Source organism: Haliotis rubra, unplaced genomic scaffold (genome assembly GCF_003918875.1).
Source record: "Haliotis rubra isolate DU_JTF1 unplaced genomic scaffold, ASM391887v1 Scf356, whole genome shotgun sequence".
NCBI classification, from domain to species: domain Eukaryota; kingdom Metazoa; phylum Mollusca; class Gastropoda; order Lepetellida; family Haliotidae; genus Haliotis; species Haliotis rubra.
The window spans coordinates 645544-666067 of NW_025767031.1; the positions used below are offsets into that span (position 1 = coordinate 645544).

The 20524-nt window shown below is 38.4% G+C and overlaps 1 protein-coding gene across 3 annotated transcripts in view; it reads left to right on the forward strand.

Moving 5' to 3' along the window:
- Positions 1-20524, forward strand: part of LOC124285246 (serine/threonine-protein phosphatase 6 regulatory ankyrin repeat subunit C-like) — a 58389-nt gene that overhangs the window by 29365 nt on the left and 8500 nt on the right. Inside the window, exons 2-3 of one of the 3 annotated variants that reach the window (XM_046721448.1) lie at positions 6103-6254; positions 9500-9666. In XM_046721448.1, coding sequence (XP_046577404.1) covers positions 6103-6254; positions 9500-9570 — 223 coding nt within the window. In that variant the 3' untranslated portion in view covers positions 9571-9666. Of the gene's footprint in view, positions 1-1898; positions 2067-6102; positions 6255-9499; positions 9667-20524 lie in introns of those variants that run through there. The other 2 variants (XM_046721447.1, XM_046721446.1) reach the window with 2 other exon arrangements.

The window sequence follows — 20524 nt, forward strand, 5'->3', positions numbered from 1 at the left end:
ACATTATATTGAGAACTTTCTTGTAAAATACCATTCCATGACTATAAATACATATCAACTGCAACATTCTTAAAGATTTGAAGAAAAAACTGAAATATCAGCAACACCTTGAGACAACCATACATACCCCAAACCATAGTTATCATAAAATAGTAACATGTTATAGGCTTTCTTTGGTATTCTATAGTGACACATAGACACAAGTTTTAACCAGTATTCTACAAATCAACATTGTGCATTTATGTACAGTGGATATCGGCCACATTCACCGTATACAATGGCATTTGGTGTCTGTGGACTTCTTACTTCTTACATGCAGTGAGATGGACATTTTCAATTTTATAGAAATTATTATTACCCCAGACTTCAGCACCATATAAAGAATTGTTTGGATTTGGGTATCCAATATCTTTAAGAAAACAGAATAATCGACAATATCTAGTTTATACAGGTGATGAATAACTTCCAATAAGGACCTTTTACCCCTAGATGACAAATCTTCTATACATTTATTAAATTTACATGTGGCCGCAAAGAGAATACCTAGATATCTATATACACGAGGACGCAAAGAGAATACCTAGCTATCTATACGAATCTACTGTTATAACATTATTTCCCTGATAAAACCATCTTTTGTGCTTCGACAGGCACCCACCTCTTCTAAAAGCTACAATATTTGTTTTCTCCAAATTTACTGTTGGACCCCACGTATCTGCATATTGTTCTGAAATGTTAAGCTGTCTTTGAAGACCAGATATTACATCGGAGACTAAAATCACATCATCCGCAAATAATAATAACAATATCTCGATCATATGAGGGAAGAGCTGAACACCATATTTTCCATTATTAGCACAGGGCACAGACAGTAGGAATGAGGCCACATTTGTCAATGAATCATGATGTTAGAGGTATATGTGTGTGAAATTGTCAGTTTTATTTCACTTGCTAGTTGAAAAATTGGTTATTTCATTTCCCATTTATGTTTGTCTTTTTGTCTAAAATGTTGTGGTCCATGATACAGTGATGGATGTTTTTAACAAAGACTAGTAGAGTGCTTATGGAAAGTTAAATAGCAGAAAGTTAAATATCCTTCTATACTGAAACAACTGTTTAGATGGCAGTAATAACTAAATGGACCATCTATGGACACACTAGAATAAATACAATCAATACATATCATTCATTTGTATACTAAACAAATTTAGCCTTAGTTCTAGACTAATTGCTTGGCATAAAAATATCAGAAGCAAAATTTATAGATATTAGTAAACTTCATTCTTCACCTGTCACATGTCACATAAGAAAAACCTCATTCGCCAAAAAAGACACATTACTATGTAAACAGTCATTCAGAGGATAGTTTTTGGTTCTTTGTTTTATATATATCACAATCATAGTCTGCTTACCTGTATCACAAGCAGGACTTTTGGCAACAGTCATGTATATTCCGGATTGTCCAATCCACCCTTCGAGGATGGAGGCATCCTTGATATGTCCATGTCGTTTTTAGCAGCTGCCTTCTGACATTTGTTCTGGTTCATTACATACTAAAGGTTTTTGGTTTTTCTCATCTCATGCTTTATTAACACAACTTATGAACTTCGTTTTGAAGCTACTGTCCATTGATTGGCTAATTTGTGAATTTCCTGAATTTGTTGGTGCCAAGTTATGTGCTTCCTCAAAAAGTCACCTGATTCATATCACTTCATAGTGTCTATCCATTCACCTGGAATGTTTGTCAATGTCTTCAATTGTGACTGCTTTCATTTACCATATATTACCATAGATAAGCTGAATTTGGAGGGGAAAAAAAGCGGTCTGTAGAAGGTAGGCTTATCTACAGGTTACACTTTCGTCAATTTTTTCTTTCTGGTGGTCTCCTTGACCTGTAGGTGAACCGAAGTGGGTCCAGTATTTCAGCAACTTCCTGTCAGAGATGTCCCAGCAAGATGCGTTCCAGTGACTTCATAGCTATAGACGAGTTCAACAACATCATCTTCCTCCTCCAGGAACATTCCAAGAACTGTTACAGGCTCTCCCAACAGCAGTGGCCAGTCTAAGTAAGCTTAGGCTCAGTCTTTTTTGTTACACTGCTATGCTGAATCTAACAAAACCTTGTGGAAGGTCGCATCAGCTGACCTTTTCAATGGACTGATCAGAACAAAGCTTACCAAATCGTGAAAGTTGACATTCGCACATACCTTTTGAACTTTTACCTCGAAATTTGTTTGTACCCGAACGATTCATATATCTGTGTTTTATGCAGGTTTTCATTTGTTATGAGATCAGTGTTTACGACAGGGGAAGAAAAAATCCATTTTGTAAGTCCCGCCAAACCCTAAATAGTAGCCGTTGTCTGATTGGTTAAATCCGTTCGGCCGTCTTGCATTTGATTGGATGGTCATAGGTCGCTCAAAGGTTACCTGACGCGACCTTCCACAAGGTTTTGTTATACTCAGTATAGCAGTGTAACGAATAACACTGAGCCTAAAGTTTACTTAGACTGCAGCAGTGGCAGAATACCCAACAACTCACAGTACAACATCTCATTGCTTCCATGGGGATGTGATGCCAGGCAGTGATAAATGCTAATGATGGACATACCCGGTATTAAATATCTGACACTCCCAAGTGTTGTTCATTGTCATTGATGTTTCATTTTGTGAACAAGGCATCACTCATATTGGAGGCACGATCAGTTGATAACCTAAGAACATGTATTCATTGTTTTTTGTAATATTTGTCTTTATAGTAAAATATATCTCCCTGAAATTTGATGTAACATTTCTTTCTTTGAAGAGTTTAGTCATAAATTCAGTACTCTTGTGACTGTCTGTTTGCTGAGAAATACAATTGGAAGATTTAAGAGATTAGAACTTAGTTGACAGTGACGAGAACCACCTCATTCCTTCGTATCAACTAACAAATTACTTATGGTAATACAAAACCTTCTTTATTTGACTGGATAATATTTTCTGATTTTGACAATACCTCAGACAATTTTATATGGTTTCAACCAGTGTTTGCAATACTTTAATTTGCCAGTTGGCCATCAGGGCCTGCTGCCTCCTGCAGGCTTTAAAATCTGCAGGCCCTGAATGAAATCTGCAGGCCCATTTTGTTAAAGTCATACCAGTACAAACAAAAGAGACTACAGACTACACAGACTAATGTACACAGTTTCACACTGTTTCGACAAAAACAATTAGCGAGGCTATGGCACTATGAAGTTTTTATATGTTAAGGCTGGTGTTGACATTCCTATGCCCAAAGCGCTGAAATACCAGGAAGTGAAACTGTAAGTTATCGTAACATGATGGATCATGGATTCACAAACGTTAATAAAGAAAAAAGTATGGGAAAGATTCCAGTCGTCTAAAAACCTTGACAGATAATGTGCCGAAAGCCACGAGTGCCTGCAATTATATTTGAAACTGACGGCCCAGTACAATAACAACCAGCGCTGGGTCTCTGGGCCGGCGGTTATTTCAAACACTGGTTACAACAGTCATTTTGTGGTAATGTTAATGCTACACTATTGCCGCCATGACAATGTATCACATTTTCAGGTGTTTGTGGTTGAAATGTTATGTCCTTGATGTTGCACATTATAGTATTGTACATTGTCCATTACAAATGTAGACTTTTGATGTGACTTAAACAAATTACTTCTGTACCCTCTCTTGGCACTCTTTTGAATTTTCAAGCGTTCGCTCGTCATGCATAAGACCCAGGTTCGATTCCCCTCATGCGTACATTGTGTGAAGCCCATTTCTGGTGTCCCCGCCGGAATTGCTGGAATATTGCTAAAAACGGCATAAAACCATACTCACTCACTCACTATATATATTGGGGTATATGCACTCAATTTAGCTTCCTATTGATGTAATAAAAGACTTATTATACCTTGGTGAAATCGATAATTGAAACTTTGAAGCGAAAACAGAGAACACTTGCCATATATGGAATGTAAACAATTGCTTCGTACATCGAAAACTGTCGCAGGCGGTGTTGTTGGTGTTTACCGAACTGGTTTCAGTCACAAGTTGTTGGTGGGGTATTCGTAAAGAGCGCTCCAATGTCATAACTCTATCTGGTTCGCTTGAAATAATGTTCGGCCGGGTAAAGGGCACGAGATTCGATTTAATGCAACATTGCAATGATTTATTTGAACCTTTGAATTCAATATTGTAATCTAAATACGTAATGTTTTTGTGAATAATTTATATGGTAGCTTCCCTTAAGGCTGATAGTATTATTGAGAGAAATGCATTATTTATCTTTAGAGAAGTGTGTTGTGATATAGTGCCTTTAACTTTCTTTCTTCTTCTGTTTTAAAGTCATACTGTATTAAACAAGTTTTGGATGTATTTTTTCTCAAATCAAAAGTGGTAGACACTATGCCTTTCCAAAAACTCCACTTTTCCTTTGCTTTATCCTTGATTTGTATAGTGTTCTGTTCTGTTTTCATCTTTAACCAGCCCTTCTGTTGTCCCGCAACAGCTGCTGCTGATCTTTCATAACAATGAGTTTACAAGGAGAGACTAGACTTCCATCTCTTAGTGTCATGATTTCTCTCATGGCTTTTGTCACCTTTTTCTGTTCTTCTGGTTTTGTTTCTTTCTGTCAGCATTGCTCAAAGTGTGACTGGGGACATGTTAAGCTATTCTCTGTTTTGTTCTTTTTGAAGATAACTATGTATCATCATCATCATCATCATATTTATATGGCACACATATCCAAGCAACTAGTACATGCTCAAGGCGCTGATATTGTTTTCTCTCGATCATTAGATGTTAGTCTCAATGGCACATCATGTTATCAATCTCAACTTTCTGGGGGGGCATACAACTCTTGCAGCCACAAGGCGCCACAAGGCGAGTTATTGCAGCTTTCCCATCCTTATGAGGTACCCATTCACAGCTAGTGGACTGGGACACATAGTTACAGTACTTTGTCCAAGTTTGGTGTACATATTGCTGTTCCCGCAACTACTGGCAAACAAGAATAAGTTGAGCACCGACCTGACAATTTACCCGTATTACCATGTACGAGTGTATGTCCACTGGCGCTTGCCATTGTGAGCGAAGGGGCCCCAGGTTGTCCGTGATCAAGTGTAGTGCGACCACGTGAGAGTTTAATGAGCAAGGCGCGTGCAGCAATGCGCGGCATCAACTTCGTCATCATGCACTACACGTGCACTAGCCTACATCTCCTCTACCTTTCTCAAACCAAATGGGTTTGCTCATTGCCGTGCATCGCCTACTTCTCGAAAACGTGTTCTCTGTGCAGGTCCAACTTATCCTTATTTGCCAGTAGGTGTTTGCACGTATTCATGTGGCCACCATCTGGTCATATTCCAATGGATTCGTGGGTTCTTTTAAGTGCACAGGGTTGTGTACTGTACACTAAGGGTTGTGACAACACTGAAAGAGTGCACACAAAGTTGATACCAAGGTTTTTACACCCGGTCACAGGTGGGCTCGATCCCGATAGCTCAAGCTCGCTGGATCACTAGCCTGGCGCCTTAAGACAACTCGCCCATCATGCCCCATATCATCATTTATATGCTGCATATAAAATATTATGCCAATAACATGGTACAGTGGTGCAAGTGTTTGTAGCTATGGTTCGTAATTTTCATCACAGTATCCAGGAGTAACCCCCTGTTAAGTTTCTTTGGAAGGCATTTGAAATGTCTAGCATAAGAATGTACTATGTCTGGTTTTCTGGGTTATAGATAATGAAAATTACAAATTGATTGTCGTTTATTGTGTGTATACAATTTGCTCTAACAGTCACATACAATGCCAAGTTAACACACAATAGTGTATATTTCATATGTTTCTGACGTGTTGTTTTTACCTCTAGCAGGGGTAGTGACATATTGCAAATTGCAAAAGAACCACCTGAAACAAAACAGAGGACGACACAAAACCGAGGTGACACAAATATTCTTTCTGTCCTCTTTCTTCCCCCCCCCCCATATATATAGAGAATGAGCAATAAGTCCCTTACTACATTGGATAAATCATGGCCATGTGTTTTGTGTTTTCCCAATTAAATCTATTTCTAACATAAGATTTCATGTTTCAGTGTGCTGGCCACTGTGATGGATGGTAACTTGAGCATTTTACGTGTGATGCTGCAGACTCCACAGGCTCTGAAACAGACAGACCTTAATCGAAGCATCATCTATTCTGCTAAACATGGGCTTCTTGAGTGTGCATCTTATCTTGTTGATGCAGGTGGGTTGGAAAATATATAACTATTACATAAATACAACTTCTTCACTCAGTTTGCATTATTTCTAGCTTTGAAATTGTTGTCTTTGGCTTACAAAAGATAAAAATTGTTTCTCAGGCAATGACAATAGAAAAATATTTTGGATGGGCAGCCTTTTCTTCTTCTTTTTTTCTTCTTCAGAAGGTCACCTTGTACTCATGAATTATTCCTCTTATAACCTTGATAAATATACTAGGCACATAAAGAAACTGTGCATACAAAAATTTAAAATCTAAATTTATCAAACCTGTGTAGACACATAAGGATTTAAACTCAGAGATTAGTGACATGTATCCAACATGCATGCATGTGCCATGTTCCGTGACGTCAGTGGGTTCGTCCTTGAGACGTGCAATACGTTGTTGCACGTGCATTCCGGGAAAGAGAAACAGAGCAAATGAATGCCACACAATACTGTCACTTTGGAAAGCTCAACCCCTGCCCTTGCCATCGTTCAAAAAATTGAACGGCTATTGAAACGCATAGCATGGCAAGGCTCACGTCTGCACAATGTGTCCGTGGGTCCGTGGGGGAATGTCTCAACGACAAGTGGCTGCACATTTCCACTGCCACTGGAACACCATTTCTGCACTGGTGAGACACTACCAGAACACAAATGACGTCATCGATCGGCCACGTTCTGGACGTCCACGTGTAACAACGTCAAGACAGGACAGATGGACAAGCTCGCCTAATGTGGTGCCGAAATCATGCCCACAGACCCTTGTTTTGGTGGAGAAACCTTGTTTTTACAGATGAGTCCAGGTTTAACATTTCCCATAGTGATGGACGTCAGCGTGCCTATAGACGCGTGGGAGAACGTTATACACAGGCCTGTGTCTTGGAGAGGAATCGCTTTGGTGGTGGTTCCATGATGATTTGGGGTGGAATAACAGCACGCCAAAGAACTCCTTTGGTGATTGTTCAGGGCAACTTAACTCGTGTGGGCTACAGGGATCAGATTCTTCAGCCTGTGGCAATTCCTCTTCTGCAACGTCATGGCCCTGGGTTAACATTCCAACAGGACAATGCCCGCCCTCATACGGCAAGGGTTGCTATGGATTTCTTGCAACACCACAACGTTGACTTACTGCCTTGGCCTGCAAATTCACCGGATCTCCCCCCGATGGAGCATGTTTGGGACGAGATGGATCGACGTCTACGCCGTCTTCCTCAGATAACGTCCTTGACCTTGCAACAAAACTTGAGAGAATCTGGCATGACATCCAACAAGCCTTCCTTGCACGTTTGATAGGCTCTATGCGTCGTCGATGCACTGCTGTTCTCAATGCCGATGGTGGACATACCCGTTATTGAGCTTGTGACATGGTCGTTTGACCCCTGTCCCGCTTGTGAACTCGTGACGTCATTGTGATTGACTTTTCAATTGAAATTCTCCCAACTTGTTATAGTCTCATGATCCCTCCATTAAAGTTTATATGTACCTTTGACATTGTTATCGTACTTATCAACTGGGATCATATTTTGACAACGCACAGTTTGTTTATGTGGCTAGTATACTAAATAGTTAACCTTCTTTATGCCCTGTGATGGCAGCTCACTTACCAGTTGTTTTTAATACCCATGAAATATATACAGATAATAGAAATCAGGGTACTCTGGAATGCTGTTGGGCTGCAGTTTGACTTCCTGTGTGGGCATAGTACTAGAATTCAATGAGATTTTGTTTCACAACATGAACACATTATTGTAATCACATGTAACTGGAAATATAATGAACTACTTTAGAAACGCATCACTGAGATATAAAATTTAAACTTGGTGTTACATGAAGAGAAGAACTTGTTCTTGTTGACTCTGAAATTGTCAATCAAGATGGAAATACATGCGCCGTCATTTAAGTTGAGCACTGCCACGACAGGACAGGACAGGAATGTTGTTTTGCTGAAGAAAGTTGCAAAATATGAAGACATTGATCTGGTGCCATCTAGGAAATGACTGTTGTTCTCAGTTCTTCTGCTGTGTAAGTTTGAGCTGTAACTCGACCACAACAAATGTGTAGTTGGGTCCAGCCATGACCACCAATCCCTCCCCAAATCATAATTTTCCCACTAACCCAGTGGTACAGCTGCTCAACTCAACAATCAGCCAAACTCTGATCCTTCCATCTGCATGACTGAGATGATATCTAGACTCGTCAGTAAAGTGAATACGTATGTGCAGTCCTGGCTGATGAAATCACCGTCGTACCTTCTGGGACTGATGACACCCCTTCCTGTTCCTTCAATGAGTGAGGACAATGGGACGGTAATGGGCCAGGGGCAAGACACATGCTTGCCCTTGGTAGGGTTGGTCTCGTGTTGTGCCAGTTTGTGCCAGTCTCAAGAAACCAAACAGCTCGTTCTCTTTCAACAGCTGATAAACGTGGCACTATGTGTAGTCAACATTTAACACTCATTCTCAATAAAAGTGGGGATTTGTGTTGCTGCACTCGGTGTTTTCCTGGCTTTCCTTTTTAGTTGATTCTTTTGCATTTTGCAGCATGTCACCACCCCTACTAAAGATTTAAACAGCACATGTCTGCCACATGTTGGGTATAAATGAAATACATCCAATTGATTGTTAATTTTGAAACGTACATGACTGTCGCCGCAAGTGGTATACACACGTTAAACGACAAACAGTATGTCATTTTCATTACTGATAACCCGGTAAACAGACCGTAGTATTTTGCTATGATAGATGTTTTATTTACCTATCAAAGAAACTAAACACCAAGTAAAATAACTTTACTGTCAATTCTAAAGTGTCTGTTGCCAGTTTGTTATTTACAAAAATTTTAGTCAGCTTTCTTTATGTTATTAAAGGATTTGGGACACTGTTTAAGATATATGCGAGTAAGATACACCTGTTTTGAGATAGTCATGAGAAAGAGATGTGCAAATAGTCTGACGGATCCCAAAGTTTGCATGTTTCTACTGTGTCCCTGTCTAAACTAGGCCTGTCAAATGCGTATGGTTAAGGATGTAATGCATGTGACTATTATAATACCAAACTAAACAAAATATATCCAAATACATCTTGCATGAAAATCATAAACATTAACGGTCTTATCACAATATCAACATTTTTTGTTTAACCCTTATCAAGTTTGAACAGATATGGGGAAATTGTTTATGGAAAGAAATGTATGATGACAGTACATTTTTTTATTCCGATGTTGTCAAGTTCAATATGTCTTTTGCAGATGTCACTATTTTCATCCACCACGTACTATGGAGTCCTGAGGCGGCAGATCTACGAATTAATCTCATTTAGTGCTTAACACTCAATGCGTTTATTGAAACCATTCACACTTACTTTCAGTTCATTCTTGTATCGCTCAAAATATGATTAAATGGTGATTGAAACTTTGGTAGCAACAGTTTTATTTTTCTCATAGAATGTAAGGGAAACATAGAAATAGTTTTGTTCATACAATCCATTCCCCTAGGGTCAATTTACTTCTGTATCTTGGCTGTGGCTGATTGTGAACTATGGTTGACAAACTATGCATGTAAACAGATAGTGAAATGTACGTTACACTTGGTAACGTACATTTCACCACAGTATCCAGTTATTCATGGACATTTAAAGTAAACATCAATTTCATAATCTTTAATATTATTAAATTCTTATGACGTATATGAACTAGTATAAAGAATGGATTGAGCAGATATATCCATGCATTTTTGTTTTACATCTTGAATTTAAATGTAAACAATTTTGCTGAAAGCTATTGATTTTTAGGCTTTTGAATTTTGGAAATCACTTAATATAGCTACTGATACTTGCATAATCGTACCGTGTTGAAGAGGAAATATCCTTATTGGAGAAATGAGTTAGTGAGTGAATCGGGTTTTATGCCGTTTTTTTTTTTTCAATATTCCAGCATTATCACATCAGGGGTCACCAGAAATGGTCTTCACACATTGTCCCATGTAGGGAATCAAACCATGGCCTTCGGCATGACGAGGGAACGCTTTAACCACTAGGCTATCCCACCGCCCATTTTTGGAGAAGAAAAAGCAGTTTTTTTCAGTGCCCTAAATATGGTCATGTCATATATGGTTTCCAGATTCTAATGTGTTGTGCAAGACAGATGAACCTGTTCCTGTAGGTGAATCTCGAAGAATGCTGAAATTGTATGTCGTTGAGAAGCACAGAGTGTTGGATTTTATTTGCAGTTACTAGATATCAATTAATTGAAAGTGGGTTTGCTTGTTTCTCAGGCAATGTGAGTGAGTGTATGGAGTATTACAATTCTTTAGACCCATAGTCCGATAGGCAGAAATGTACATTACATTTCATGTATATATATGTTCATGGAATCCTTTTAAGAAACGAACACATTCGAATACTTCATTTTGAAATTATTGAGTAGATTATCGCTTAATTGTCGACTTCTGGAAATGTTCTTGTCTCTAAACATGTGTATTTTGTGGGCATCACATAAACTAAATGAGGTAGTTTGAAATTACAAAGGCATGGTTTTGGGCCGAAAACGTAAATGACCTATGAAGATCTCGACTGGAACTCTTCTTTGATATGCTTGACAGTTATTTGGGTTTTTTAACACCAGAATATTCTCCACTATGGTAAGGAAGAAGAAAATATGTCTTCAATATCTCTATTAAATACTAATCAACGTATTTGAGTTTCGCTTTTACCGTAACATACTTTACTTAGCTACATTTTTTTAAACTCGAGGCATTACTTTGAGTCGCAAAGTAGTATGTTTAAAACAAAGATTACTTGACAACTCTTATGTACCTAATACCTTACTCTGATATAATCATATACTTAATGAACATATATAAACTGTATTTTTCGGCTTTTTATATGGTCAAATGCGCCCATTTATTGAGAATGAGTGTTAATGATGTTCAAAATTTCATAGTGATTTTGGTACACAGTGGAATGATGTGTCAATGTGTTGTGGAACCACCATGTTTTATGCAATTACATAAGATTTGTAGGTGAAAAGAAGATTTTCTGCAAATGGTGGGTCATGGGATGCACATGATTCTTGGTGTGCATCATGTTTATCTGTCGTCAGATTACTTCAAGCATGGTTTGATTTCAAAATTTGTTATTTCATAGTTCAGTATAGCATGCATAAACATTCATGATAGTGAAGCTTGTAAGTTAGTTCAGTTATTATGCTATCTGGATATAAAAGTGTTCATTGTTTATTAGGGATTACATGTGTATTCCATCATATTAATTTTATTCATGAACTCATTCAGTATTCTCTGTGTTCATTTTGGCAAAACTGCATATCGCACCAACTCACCGCAAACTCTCCTTGAAATGAACAATAGTCATTAGAGATAGCATTGAATTAGAATTACATTTAGTGGTCTTAAATCACAGATAAAGGACCGCAACATTGAAAACAGAGTAGCTTCATCTTCATACTAGCATGACTGATAAACGTTTTAAAACCAGACTCTTTGGCATGCAAGAACACAAGGCGTAAAGGGGTCTTTTGATGGAAATCGCTTGGAATCATCCAGTTGAGGAACAGATTGTGTAAGGAACAAAATAAGACATTTTCAACAACATAAATGCTTTATTTCAGGAACCAGTATGCTTGTATTTGTAACAAGTAGCATACATAGATTAAAAAGAATACAGTTCATACTGTGAACAAGTGCAATTATTTGATTTTTCTCAAGCAAATTATTGTACTACTGTATGACGATGTACTCGCCCCAATTCAGGCCGTGAACTCCCTAAGTTTAGTCGCTGCTAACTTTATTCATGGAAATAATCGTTGATAATCACCCTACTATTCCCAATTTGGAAAAGACCTGACATGCCACGTTTTATGTGGGATACATCGACAGTGGAAGTGGAAGGACAGGGCATTGTGGCCAGGACCGAAGCGGTCAGGTTAGGACGTGTGGTCGATGTTTTGCCTGCTAGATCTAGACCCAGTTTGAAGGTGGGCGGAATACTGCCGCTTTTGTGCTGCTGACGAATTTTCCATCTTCGTGGTTTCTTCACTGGGATTAGTGTCAAGAAATTCTTCTTTAAACCATTCGCTTTTTACTTAAAAAACATCAAAGATGCTCGCTGATGTCCAACATGTTTGTTTACAAAGAAAATGGTCAACGAGTTCATTATATTCATACATGGTGAATCGGTCACTTTAATTAGCGGTCTGTAAACTGCCATTTAAGTACAGTTTTGATGAGTTCTTAGCCAATCAGAATCGAGTATCACACAATGTCATCCTAGAATTATTTTTTTAATATTTTTGTCATTAGGATATTGGCCATAAAATGTATTTTCAAACTTCATCATCCATAGATCGTAGAGAAATGTATAAACAGCTGAATGCTGTGTATAGCTATTTTGCATGATAAATATACTTGTAACCTTAGTCCCAGATGGTGGCCACATGAATACGTGCAAACACCTAGTTGTGGGTACAGCAACATGCAGTGAACTTGGACAAAGTACTGTGACTATGTGTCCCAGTCCACCCAGCTGTGAATGGGTACCTCGAAAGGATGGGAAGCCACACTTGGTGCGCCTAGTGGCTGCAATAGTTGTATGATCCCCAGCGAGTTGAGATTGACATCCAGTGATTGAGGGGAAATTGGCGCTATACAAATGTTATTTCATGTATGTATTTCATATTTTCATTGACCATATGTTGTCCTCCACTGTGATACTGCTGAAAAATTGTTAAAAGCTGCGTAAAACTAAACTCACTCACTCACTCACTCACTGGCCATAAGAAACTCACATAACACAAGATTCACACCTAAAGGGAAACTCACTCACTCACTCATTCACTCACTGGCCATAAGAAACTCACATAACAAAAGATTCACCTAAAGAGAAATAATACTCCAAATTTAAAACATAACTTCACAAAATACAAATTTGCTTATTATGAACTATAAGTTTTACAGGTTTTGCTTTTGCTCAGTGCTATTCTCGATGCACGGTACAAAGCAACACCCATTGTCTATCATAACAAAAGATATACAATAAAGAGGTACAGCTGACACATGCTTTTGTCGTTAATTAATACTCAAAAGAATTAAAGTGTGAAGCTATTGGTGAACATCAGTATTATGCACCATAAAAAAGAACAAAGTATCCCTTCAGAGATTTCAGGCAAATGAACAGCTGATAACATACTTGGTCAATAAAATGATTGATAATTTACCATTTTAATTGTATTTTCTGTTCTGCTAGGCATTGGTTTATAAGCAGATACAAAGATGACTTTGTGTATGTCCTCGTAGTTTGAGCCATGAACTAGCAGTCAGCTGTCAGATACAAACCATGAACTAGCAGTCAGCTGTCAGATATAAACCATGAACTAGCAGTCATCTGTCAGATATAAACCATGAACTAGCAGCCAGCTGTCAGATATAAACCATGAACTAGCATTCAGCTGTCAGATACAAACCATGAACTAGCAGTCAGCTTTCGAATATAAACCATGAACTAGCAGTCAGCTATCCGATATAAACCATGAACTAGCAGCCAGCTGGCAGATATAAACCATGAACTAGCAGTCAGCTGTCAGATATAAACCATGAACTAGCAGTCAGCTGTCAGATATAAACCATGAACTAGCAGTCAGCTGTCCGATATAAACCATGAACTAGCAGTCAGCTGTCGGATATAACGTTAAAGAATTTGGGTGCAATGATCGAATGTTATGTTATCAGAAGTTATGCATATTAAGTTATTTTAGTTGCCGCTTTTACTAAATACATTTATGAAACAATAGTGCTTCAGAAGAATTGACGGCTGTTGCTGGATAATATTCATGTATGGAAGCTTTCTTCTTACAGCAAATGAAGGAAATCAGAATGCAAATATGGTAATTAATCCTTTGAAGTATGCTACTTTTACTCAAGTGCCTAGATGTGAGTGTCTGCTCTTGTACATATACATGCATATGTAAACCATTTTGACAAATCCACTGAGGAAGATAATGGTGATTATGATCAATCAACAAGATATAGGTTAATCCTTTCATAATTTTTTGGCAACTCAAATGGCCATTCCTCTTTATCTGCACTGTCACATATCTTAAATTGAATAATTGCACCAGACATGAGAAATGTCTAATGCGAATCACTGATTTCAATATATCCTTGACAAAGAGGCAGGGTGAACTTTATTGATATATTTTACATAGTGAAGGTAATCTGAGTGCTGTTGCTTGTAATAAAATCATTAACTGAGCATCAAGTGAATGACATAAAATACAAAAGTTTAGGGCTTTTTTTGTATTGTATGCAATTTACCCGAGAAAGTAAGACTCATTGGTGTTTTGAGAAAAAGTGAACTGTATTGTTGCAAAACTATTACTTAAATGTAATTGCTGAATACTGTAGTTCATAATTGTACTTACACATTAACAAACATATATGAATAGTTTTCTTAAGTGTAATCTGATAAAACTTGTTTGAGTGGTATTTTAGAGTGGCATTTTAGAAGTTGAAACATACAATATAGGACAAGTTTTTATGGATAACAACTCCTTTATTTTGTGAGTGTGATGTTTCGATACAGATTCTTGTACCGTTGTCGAGCAGGAGTGATACATGAAGTGGAGGAGATGTATATATATATATACTGAATATAGCAAAGAGACAACATAATTATATAGTATTAGGCTCCGTCCGTATGTACGGACGTATGTACGAATTGGAATATCTTAAGAACCGTTGACTGGATTCTTTTCATATTTGGTATCTAGGTTCATCACAGTAAAAGGAAGGTGCCAGTCAGGTTTGGTGACCTTGACCTTCATTTCAAGGTCACAAGGGGACTTTAACGTTTTACCTGCACGTTAAGCTATCTCAAGAACCATTCTCTGGATTTTCTTCATATTCAGTACCAAGCTTTATCTAGGAAGGCGCAGGGCCCAGTTGATTTTGGTGACCTTCACATAATTTTCAAGGTCATCGATGACACTTTGAAAATTTCAGCATGTTAACCCGCATGTTAAGCTATCTCAAGAACTGTTTTCTGGATTTTCTTCACATTTAATCCCAAGCTTTATCTAAGGAAGGCGCAGGGCCCAGTTGATTTTAGGACCTTCACATAATTTTCAAGGTCATGGCGACACTTTGAATATTTCAGCATGTAAACCTGCATGTTAAGCCATCTCAGGAACCCTTCACTGGATTTTGTTCATATTTAATACCAAGCTTCATCGAGGGAGGGCGCAGGGCCCATTCAATTTTGGTGACCTTCACTTAATTTTCAAGGTCACAGAGACATTTTGAAGATTTCAGCATATTAACCTACATGTTAACCTACATGTTAGACTTCCGTTTGCGCATGAAACCCCGAGAGGACGTGTGCTTGAAGAGCTCTCCTAACCCACGGATGATTTAGCTAAACCGCAGCTTATAAATTTTGTATTGAATCTTCAACAAACGGCCTACACAATATTTTGGAAGAGTCTGTAATCTCTGGACAATATATGAATTATTTTTCTCACTTTCCCCAAGAAGTGTGAACCAACAATCGATGTCCGACTCGGCGAGGGCAACACGTGCTTCGGCAAGCATGATGGAGGAAATTGTCCAAAACTCGGAAAAAAGGTTAGCTGCTCTTATTTCAAGTTGTAAAATGGACTTACAAGCCTCTATTGACTCTATTAAAAATGAGATATCAGACATTAAGCAAACTGTTAGTGGAATGGAGCACGTGGTTTCACAACATGGCGACGACTTGAAATCTCTTCAAAACGAAATAACCGAGTTAAGAGAAGCCAAATCAGTTCTGGAGAAAAAATTTATCCTTAAGGATATCCATGACCGGAAACCAAACCTCTTGTCTTACGGTATTATAGAACAACCACAAGAAAATACTGAAAGAACACTGAGAAATTTCATGGTGAATTCACTCAGGTTTACTGAGGACCAAGTAGACAATAAATACTTCAAAATCGTCCACAGATTACCCAAGTCTGAGTATCAAAGACAACACAAGCCATCCGCCCCGCCCTCCAATAATTGCTACCTTTATTCATATGATGGACCCATGAAGCAGTATATAATTTCGTAAATTCTTGAAAGGAGCGCCATCAAGTATCCAAACTGACCTACCCGCATTCATGAAAAAAGGCAATCCTTGGACGACAAGCGACGACAATCCGTGAACAACAAAAGCTGTGGACACGTGTCAGGGTGGTGGGTGCTGACATTGTCTTGGAAATACGGGATCCTAACATCCCGACTTCGATGTGGAAAAAATATGACTGAAATACTATTGTATTACTGACAACTGTCCTCATCACATGGGAAACATGTTTACATTTTTCACTGTATTTTCAAACAACTATAAAATTAGCTTAACCACACTACTCCTTTTTTTTCTCGACGAAACGCTCTCCAGTCCACCTACCTCCCCGCCCAAGAGCGGTATAACCTACCTACTTTTGTGGGAGACAAACTGTTCTCTCCATATATGCATATAAACATTAATATAGACGATATGGACGCACCTAGAAAAATGAACAATACAAGTGGTGTGGCAACATGTGTGGCTACGGGCCAGCACGTGCATTTCATGATCTCTATACACGTGGTCAAGTTGTTGACAACACGCTCAGTTCCTCTGTGTTTGTGTGAGATCTATGGCTGTGTTTCTGTGTTTCTTTCGTGGACTTCTACTGGATTTATGTTATTATTTTGTTTCGAGGAGCGTCTCTTTCTGGACATAATAATGTGAGTACAGTTTAATCCATGTATATATGCCTTTTTGTGATCACATGGGAAAAAAAAATCATATTTCATTTTACCTTCAAACAACTGTTATTGGAGCCTAACTACAGTACTCCTCTTTTCTCGCCAAAACTTTCCCTTGGCCATTTACTTTCCCACCAAAAGAGCGGTAAAACTTACTTAATTTTGTGGGAAACAAGTTGTTCTCTCTATATATGCATATACAACATTACCCGGTACTCCCTTCTTTCATCCATTTTTATAGTAAAAACCTTACATCTGTCATCAATCACTTGATTAATGTTCATCCCTGTCTCTGAGGGGGGCATGGATAAAGAGCAATCAGTGGTTCACATTTTTGTTGTGTCGGGGGTAATTTCTCAATCTAAATTTGGGTTTGATGTGGTGAGTGAATTAAATGTTACATTATACACAGTGGGAAATGAATGGTCATTTGAGTTGCCAAACTCATCGATTAAATGACTAACCAATAACATTTAGTCACTGTTATCTTGCACTGTGGAGTTTTCAACAGTAAGTTATTTTTGTAAGTTTATTAAAGCAGGTGGAAGATAGCCATATTTGGATGTGGAGTGCCCATGTAGATACATGCTTTATTCAAAGGATTAGGTGATATGTGTTGACTGATTGCTCATTGTTGTAAAATTTAACTATCAACATCATGAACAGTTGTCACATGAGCTGTATCCGACGACCAATGAGATATGACACCTAAGTGAAACACCTGAAAAATATAACATAGACAAATGTGAACTATTATTCTGCTAATCTTTAAAAAAACACACACTTACATACATTGTTAGTAATTGTATCAGTATACTTAACTCAAGGATATGATTGCCCTATTTACTTGCTTTGAGGTTAAAACATATTGTTTCTTTGGTTGTATGTATGGTTTCATTCCTTGAGTTATCTCCCTTATAACAGAAAACCCTGCCCTCAGTGCATATGTTATCCTCCAAACTTTGTAAATTTCTCTAACACAGCCATCAGCTAACTGGGGATGTAGGAGAGACATGCCTCATACAATAGAGGTGACCTAGGTACCTGCTTATACAATAATACAGGTATAGTATCTTACCTCCAAAGGTCAGCATGATTTTAACTAATCCTTTCCTGTTATACTACAGATTACAATCCCGACTCCTATTACCTAGAACCTATTGCAATGATTGGAATAGTCCAAAGTTGAGACAGGATGCTGATGTTAGACCTCTTAGAGGTGTAATCTGTCCCCTTGGAATTGTAGAGTGCAGAAGTGGAAGACTTGATGGATTTAGAAACATCAAAAGATGCTTCTTAATAAAATCCATCCTGAGAGATCAATCATTTAATATTTTCCAAACATGAAGATCAAGATTTTTCATGTTTTTTGTGGAAACAGTCTGATTTGGTTGACACAGATGATGCTTCCAGATTAGTAGTAGTAGTGGTTGATCTCCCTTTAGTCTCAAACTAACGAAATCCAAGATTTTGCTGGCCAAGCAGCAGCAGCTACAAGGAGACAAAAACCCTGTGAGGCCTGACATATGAGCATCCCCCATCCTTCCATTGAAGACTTAAGCTACAAGGTGTCAATCCAGAGTTGGTTCTTGGAAGTTCATTTTTTCTGGGTTGATCCACCATAGAAGAGTTCTGATCTTACTTCCCTGGAAATTGATAGAGATAATGAATCTTGAATTGATTTACCAAATACTGGCTGTGCCTGACATTCAGTCTTCCCCTCACTGTCCAGTCCTGAATGGATGTTCAAGATTGTAACAGGAATTTCCATAATTAGACTGACATTGAGGTTTGATTCAGGAGGTGAACCATTTTGTTATGTATTTCCAGGAAAATGGTCTGTGTTAATGGTCTGTCCAGGAAAATGGACTGAGATACAATGCCTCTTGTTGTATTTGATCATTTGAGATGGGCTAAGCTCTGAACATGGTGGATGGACTAAGAACTTGACAAGAGTGAAAATGTCGAACAGTATTTCTGAGTTACTTTGTAATACTATAGTGTATATGCTTGCTACTATGAAATTGACCATATACTAAAGAAGACTGATGTTTATGGCATGGCAACATGTTCCAAAAGGAAGAACATGGAACTGTTGATAGAGAATCAAAGGAATCTTGTTACTGGTGGTTGTAAGGAAACGAGAAATGAAACAACACTGAGATCTGTTCTTATGAAATGATCTTTGATTTTGAAACATTTCATTAAAATCTCGAACAGATTCCATGGTGAAGTGTGGAGGACACATGAGGTAGTTGTTTTGATTCAAGAAGTTTAAGTGTATTATCTTTCTTATTTCCAGCAAATCCTTCTTGGGAACAAGGAATACAGGACAACTGACTGCAACTATGGCTGCTGACAACTAGGGTTCCTTTAATAATATACTGAAAGCCATTAAAAATGCAATTTGAGATTCATACTTTCATTACTCACACTAATTTCAACATATATAAACCTAACTGGCAGATATGTTTTAAGTGAACATCTGTGACGCAACCATGACATCAAACAAAGGAGGGGTCACTTGCAGTCAATATCGTGTGTGTCCACTGTGCGCTGCAAGACATGCTCGCAGTCTTTGGGGCATTGAAAGACACACATTTCTCAGGAACAGCTGTTGGATGGTCTGCAGCCTCTGATGGTCTGTGGTCTGATCATGACACCACTCCCTCCAAAACAATCATGTTCAAGGACACAATTTGGCGCAAGTCTTTCTCCTTTACGTCGATAAATCTGTTGACGTCCATCTGCAAAGTATAAGTTAAACCTGGATTCATCTGAAAAAATGACATCTGACCATGTCCTGTTGACAAGATTGGCCCCATTTGCTGCCCATCGCTGTCTGGCAAGGCTGTGGCGATGCAATAAGGTTGGACCACGGTACGGGTGACGACACCGGATGTTGAAGGCAGCAAGGCGTCCTTGCACCTTTTGGGTGCTGAAATGACGTTGATTTGTCCCAATTGTCCTCCTTGCCTAATCATCAGCTGTTTGGAACAGATTTCGCAAGTGTGAACCTCGGATATTGCAGTTTTGTCGAGCTGTTATCACAGGTGGTGCACCAGGACGATTAGCAACACTTCCGGTAGCCCGAAAACGTTGTCTGAGTTGACTTACAGTGGATGGATGCACATTAAAGTGCCTGGCAATCATCACATCTGAAGCACCTTGGCTGACCATACCGATAACCTGATTCCTTTTGTCTTGTGTCAAGTGTGGCATTTTCTGAAAGTGATTGAGTTCCACAATTCCTTGTGCTTTTACAGGGCCTGGATGCAGGTAATGCATGTGCACAACGTGTTTCATGAATGTGGTTGTGTTTACGAGAAATGTCAAAGGTTCAGTTTTAAGTATCAAAGTTCATGTGAGAGGAATGCTCCGGGACTAGAACTCGAAATGGGCCAGAAGAACAGCCTTTTATCCCTACATCCTCTGTATCGCAGGAAAAAATCTTCAATAGAACTTTTGTAAGTTTCAGGACAACAAATACC